The 6,509-nt window shown below is 39.0% G+C and overlaps 1 protein-coding gene across 1 annotated transcript in view; it reads left to right on the forward strand.

Annotated features, from left to right (window-relative positions):
• CEP85L (centrosomal protein 85 like) overlaps positions 1-6,509 on the forward strand; it is a 147,050-nt gene that overhangs the window by 55,304 nt on the left and 85,237 nt on the right. The window contains exon 3 of the mRNA XM_018053019.1: positions 4,167-4,954. Within this exon, the coding sequence (XP_017908508.1) occupies positions 4,167-4,954 (788 nt within the window). The remainder of the gene's footprint in view (positions 1-4,166; positions 4,955-6,509) is intronic.

Genomic DNA, 6,509 nt, shown 5'->3' on the forward strand with positions numbered 1-6,509 from the left:
ATTATCACGGCATTAGCAGGGACAGGAAAAAGTCTGGGTTAGGCTTAATATTTTTATTCTAAATGTAAAATACTGTATTTTATATTGAATGAAAATATGAGCTATTATTTATATTTTGATATGTTTATACAGTTTCCTGATTATTTTTTAATTGTAAACATTTATGATTTCTTATTATACTGTAGATCTGGAAGGTGTGGTTTTTTAAAAAATTTAATTTCTTTTTACTATAAGAAAGAACAGAGAGACTGTTGCTGCATGTAAGAAGATAGAATTATTCTGGCATGAATTGGCAGATAAGAATAACATGACAGTGATTTTGTTCAGAATTCAGAACTTTTGTTGTCTTAAATGTAATTCACTTGCATTATCAGGTTACAGCAGTGTCCTCTTCTTCTGTTTTTCCCCTGTAAGCTGAAAGCTGCCTGCAGTCATTAGCTTTTCTGTGTTCTCTGTGAATCCTATAAACCCTGTCCTCTGGCTTTTAAAAGAACTACCTTCTGCTGGTTTCAGATTTCACTGTTCCAACTTAGATACTGCTGGATGCCATCATAATAACTTGCCTTTGAGATTTGTGGCTACACTTAGGTAGTATAATAAAGCACATTAGGAAATGCATTGCATCTGCCTCTAATTGATTCATTAGGCAAAATAAATTAATTTTCGATTCATCTCTAAGAATGGTCGTTTTCTTTTCAGGTATCCTGTCAGATGTTTAATTCTTTGTTCATTAATTTATGTTGTGTGTGTGCAAGTGTGTGTATATGAATATGTGTGTGGATAGCTGCTGCTTCTGCTGCTGCTGCTAAGTCGCTTTAGTCGTGTCCGACTCTGTGCAACCCCATAGACGGCAGCCCACCAGGCTCCCCCGTCCCTGGGATTCTCCAGGCAAGAACACTGGAGTGGGTTGCCATTTTCTTCTCCAGTGCATGAAAGGAAAAGTGAAAGTGAAGTCGCTCAGTCATGTCTGACTCTTAGCGACCCTGTGGACTGCAGCCCACCAGGCTCCTCCGTCCATGGGATTTTCCAGGCGAGAGTACTGGATTGGGTTGCCATTGCCTTCTCCAGTGTGTGGATAGAGTAAACTTTAATTCTGAGTTTTCACAGAACAAATTCTGAATGTCACAGTAAATCAGTTTTTACAGTGAACCTCAGATACTGTTGATAGTTGGACTTGAGATATTTAATCTTGAAATGGAAGGTTTCAGAACTGAAATCAGTCACAAGTGTACTGAATAGAACATTGTACTGAATAGAACAGCAGAATCACTTATTAAAAAGTGATGTTTCCTGGACCTTCTCTACTCTTTAACTGAGTGAGAATCTCTTGGAGTAGCACTCTAGATACCAGGTAACTGTGTTTTGTGCTGAAATTTGAGAACTTTAGATGTAAGTGAGTTTTGGAGTAAATTCCATTCTTAATGTAATGTTCTATGAACAGGATATATTTACAGTAGCTTTTAGATTTGTAGGAGTAAATACTAGTGTGATGTAGAATTGGTTTTTATCACCAATTGTTGATTTTCTATGCAGTTTGAAAATATTGAGCTGGCAAAGGTAGACAGGAAGTTAGCACGTTTTCAGATAGAAGTAGCATCTAGGACTGGTGAAGTTTCAGCTAGTCTCAGAAGTTTCAGCTGTGGCATGGAATGTGAGACAGTCACTTCATATATAATTCATACTTTAGAAGCAGCGTTCTTTGATATTTCAGACTCTTTGAGGTGACACAATAAAACATCTTCGCAGAAGTTTGGCCAAATGGTGAATTTATGCTCTTTGGAAAGAGATTAAAATAAGGCATTGTGTAAAGTAGAATGTGAAAGCATCCTTTCCTTTTCTCCTCTTTCTACCTGTGTTTATTAAGTTTTGAGTATATTCCTCCAGATCATTTATGTGCCCATGAATATGTGTGTACTTATATACACAGCTTCCCTCATAGCTCAGTCGTTAAAGAATCTGCCTGCAGTGCAGAAGACCTGGCTTTGATTTCTGGGTCATGAAGATCCCTTGGAGAAGAAAATGGTAACCCACTCCAGTATTCTTGCCTGGGAAATGCCATGGACGGAGGAGCCTAGTGGGCTACAGTCCATGGGGTTGCAAGAGTCGGACACGACTGAGCGACTAAACCACCACCGCATATTCCTCCAGATCATTTATCTGCCCGTGGATATGTGTGTATTTGTATATTCACCTGTATGTTTGCATATTTTAAATATTGATGTGTACATATTACCCCCCTTCTTCCAGAAGCTTTAGCAGTTTCATGTCCTATCATCATAGGATATTAGCAGTCAGGAATAGTTTTATGTGTATAGTAGGGAATGCACTTTCACTGTTTAGTGAGTTTAGCATCTTTTTTCTAAAAAATAAGTATTCTTTTTAAAAACATGTATTTTGTTGAAATGTTTTCCTGGCTCCATACTTGGATCAGTTAGTGTTCTTAATCAGCAGAAGAAACTGACTGGATGATTGAGAACAGGAGGAATTTATTTAAGGATGTTTCGTTAACTCAATATTTCTGAGGAGCGTTGGAGAACCAGGCTTAGGGTCAAGCTTCCAGGTAGTACGCCTCAGGCGCCTCTGGGAACAGGCATTCTCCTGCCCCACTGGAGGAACCAGCCGATGCCGCCCGGCTGCTGCCCCGTCTCTGCCGGCCCTTGGTTTGGCCGCCTCTCCTGTTGCCACTGGGAGGCTGATGTGTCTGCTGTTGCCAGAAATGGCAGCTCCACAGAGAGCCCGTTTTCTCGCGTGACTCGCTTCCAAACCGAAATCTCTGCAGGTGCTTCTGCATGTCTGTATCGTAGTTGCAGGGTATGTTAGGAATTTAAGGTCTAAAATTTATTTTGGAAGGTTGGCTTTATAATATGGGAATTTTCTTGAGTAAAGGGTATTGTAGAAGCTGGTGGGAACCTGTAATATGGTAAGTTACAGTGAAATTTTGTAATACTTTTTATTGTATTCTTTCATCTCTAATATTTTCTTCCTTCCATCTCCAGGTGAATAAATTCTGTGCAGAAACTTCTTGGAATTATGTTTTTTAAATAGTTTGCTTGGCTCTTTCTCATCTGCATCTTCTTATGATTTCCTCAGCATTTCTTTTCTTGTTTATTTATTTAAAACAATGTCAAAACTTGCAAGTTTTATTTAAATATATACTGAGTCAAACATTATGGAAAGACAGAGAACAAACTGTAAAAGTTACATTTCACCACCCACCCCCCACACTTCAAATTGCTATCACCTTTCTGTATATCATGTGATAAAATGGTAATCTTTGATTTTAGTTAGGCATATTTGATGGTGGTTTGGCATTTGATAGTAAGTCCATTGAGTGTAGAGGCCCTTATTTATCCTTTGGGCTTCCATATTGCCTACTACAGCTGTTCCTATGTTTGGGATAGTATTATGTGAAGGTCTGATTTTCGGCAATAGCTGTGCAGTCATTTTGGAAGTAAAAATGTACAACCTGGGAATTTAGTGAATGTTCAGAGAAAGATAGGAATCAAAGTAGACTTCAGGTGTTCTAGCTTGGGAAAATAGACCATTGAGGATGCCATTAAAGGAGACTGAGAATATAGGAGCTTCTCTCCATCTGCAATTACATTGCTGGAACCCTTCTGATTATTGTCCATTACTGGAGGAGCACCTTTACCCATATTTCTGATTTGATTTCGAGTGTGGAGAGGTACCACAGTGTTCAGGCTGGGCCTGGATTTCCACAGTTGAGGAAAGACGCTAAGAGATACCATTTTTAAAGTAAAGTTAGAAGTTGTGTCTGAGGCTTCAGTGATTTATCATGAATAAAACCTTTCAATGGGGAGGTGGATTTTTCTTTTAAGGCATAGTACTTGGGTTAAATAGCATGAATATATACCTGTTTTCTAGTCATTTTCATCTGTAAGTAGATTGCAAATGAGCATATATTTTGTTATATATCCATTTTTAGAAAATGTATGAAAGTAGGTGTGATTTGTTTCAGTTGACTAATATTAATAGTAACAGTAATAAGTAGTAAGTCTCTCCTGTTGATGAAGTGCTTTTGAAAAACTTGTGCTGGGAAACCATATTCAGATATTTGATTTTGGCATTTTACATTTTGCCTCCTTTTTTTTTTTTTTTTTTTGTCTGTTAATTACAACTAATTTGGCATTCTTTTTTCTTTCCAGATCATTCAACTTCAAGTGGCACATTATCTTTTAAGCCTAGTCGGTCATTGGTTACTCTTCCTACTGCCCATGTCATGCCGTCTAACTCCAGTGCTTCAGTTTCCAAACATAGGGAATCACTGACATCAGATGGCTCAAAATGGAGTATAAGCCTCATGCAAGCATTGGGAAATCATAGTAGGGGGGAGCAGGACTCTTCACTGGACATGAAGGACTTCCGGCCCCTCCGGAAATGGTCATCTTTATCCAAACTCACCGTCCCAGAGAACTGTAGCCAGGGTGGCATGGTGCACACAGAAGAATCAAGGAGAGGTTTGGAAAAGACAGGGCGAGACAAGGCATTAACAGCACAATTCAGGACCATTGGACCTAGCTGTTTACATGACAGTATGGAGATGCTTAAGCTAGAGGATAAGGAAATAAATAAAAAACGACCATCAACTCTGGACAGCAAATATAAATATGAGAGCTGTAGCAAAGAGGACTTTAGAGCTTCTTCCTCCACTCTCAGGAGACAGGCGTTAGACATGACATACAGTGCCTTACCTGAAAGCAAGCCTGTTATGACAAGCTCAGAGGCTTTTCAATCTCCGAAATATTTAATGCTTGGTCAGCAGGCAGTAGGTGGAGTTCCCATTCAGCCTTCTGTGAGGACGCAGATGTGGCTCACTGAGCAGTTGCGGACAAACCCCTTGGAAGGTAGAACTACAGAGGACTCTTACAGTTTAGCTCCTTGGCAGCAGCAGCAAATTGAAGAGTTTCGGCAAGAAAGGGAAACACCGATGCAGGTAAGGCTCAGAACCTAGTGTTTGCCTCCCTCCAGTGGATGCTCTGAGTACTAGCACGCTTGAAGTCAGCATTTGACAGTGTGTCCGTAAGCACAGAGTGCTTTACTTTCCCTTTCCCCTGCACAGTAATAAGCATAAATGTTACAAAACTCCACAATATTGTGTTGATAAAACTTTAAAAATATTTGAGACTTATTAACATGGAAAACTTGAAACTTTGTACCTGACTTGTTGTTGTTCTTCTCATTTGTTTTGCTTTTGTTCACTCGTGTCCGACTCTTTGCGACTACGGACTGTAGCATGCCAGGCTTCCTATTCTTCACTATCTCCCAGAGTTTGCTCAGATTCATGTCCATTGAGTCAGTGATGCTATCTAACCATCTCATCCTCTGCCCACCCGCTTCTTCTTTTGCCTTCAGTCTTCCCCAGCATCAGGATATTTATAAACACAGCAAAAAATATTCAATCTAAAGAAAATTGAAACAGAAATAAAGGAGCTGGCATGATATAATAGAAAGAACAGTAACTTGAATGAAGACTTGGATTTTGTTTCTGGCTTTATCAGATTCAGAATCTGGATGATTCTCTGTCACTTAATACTTAATATCTCTGGGCCTGAGTTTTTCTTTCTTTCCTTTTTTTCTCCCCTAAATTGAGATATCGTTGACATATAACATATTAGTTTCAGCTATGTAACATAATGGTTCGATATATGTGTATGTTATAAAACGATGACCACAATAAATCCGGTTAACATCCATCACCATTCTTAGCTACAGAATTTTTTCCCTTGTAATAAGATCTACTCTTAGTAACTTTCAAATATGCAATGCAGTATTATTAGCTGTAGTCACTATGCCGTACGCTATATCCTGTGATCTATTTATAACTGAGGGTTTGTACCTTTTGAGCGCCTTCATCCGTTTTACTTACCCTCCAGCCTGTGCACTGGCAACCATCAGTCTGCTCTCTTTATATGAGTGTAATTTTTTTGTTTGCTTTTTTAAAAAGCATAATTTGTCTTTCTCTGTGTGACTAATTTCACTTGGCATAATGCTGTCAGGATCCATGCATGTTGCCACAAATGGCAAGATTTCCTTCATTTTATGCGAATATTCATGTGTGTGTGTGTGTGTCTGTGTGTGTCTGTGTGTGTGTGTGTGTGTGTGTGTGTGGAGAGAGAGAGAGCATATTTTCTTTTTCCATTCATCTATTGATGGATACGTAGGTTGCTTTCCGGTCTTGGCTATTGTTGTAAAACTGAACATAAGGTTGCATATACATCTTTTCAAGTTTGTATTTTCTTTTTCTTCAGATAAATACCCAGAAGTGGAGTTAGTAGATCATAGGGTAGCTCTCTTTCTAATTTTTTCAAGGAACCTCCGTACTCTTTTCCATAGTGGGTGTGCCAGTTTACTTCCCCACCAGCATGTATGAGGTTTCTTTTTTCTCCGCATTCTTACCAACACTTGTCGTTTCCTGTCTTTCTGATAATAGCCATTCTAATAAGTATGAGGTGATAGCTCACTGTGATTTGGATTTGACTTTGCCTGAT

This window comes from Capra hircus, chromosome 9 (assembly GCF_001704415.2).
Source record: "Capra hircus breed San Clemente chromosome 9, ASM170441v1, whole genome shotgun sequence".
NCBI classification, from domain to species: domain Eukaryota; kingdom Metazoa; phylum Chordata; class Mammalia; order Artiodactyla; family Bovidae; genus Capra; species Capra hircus.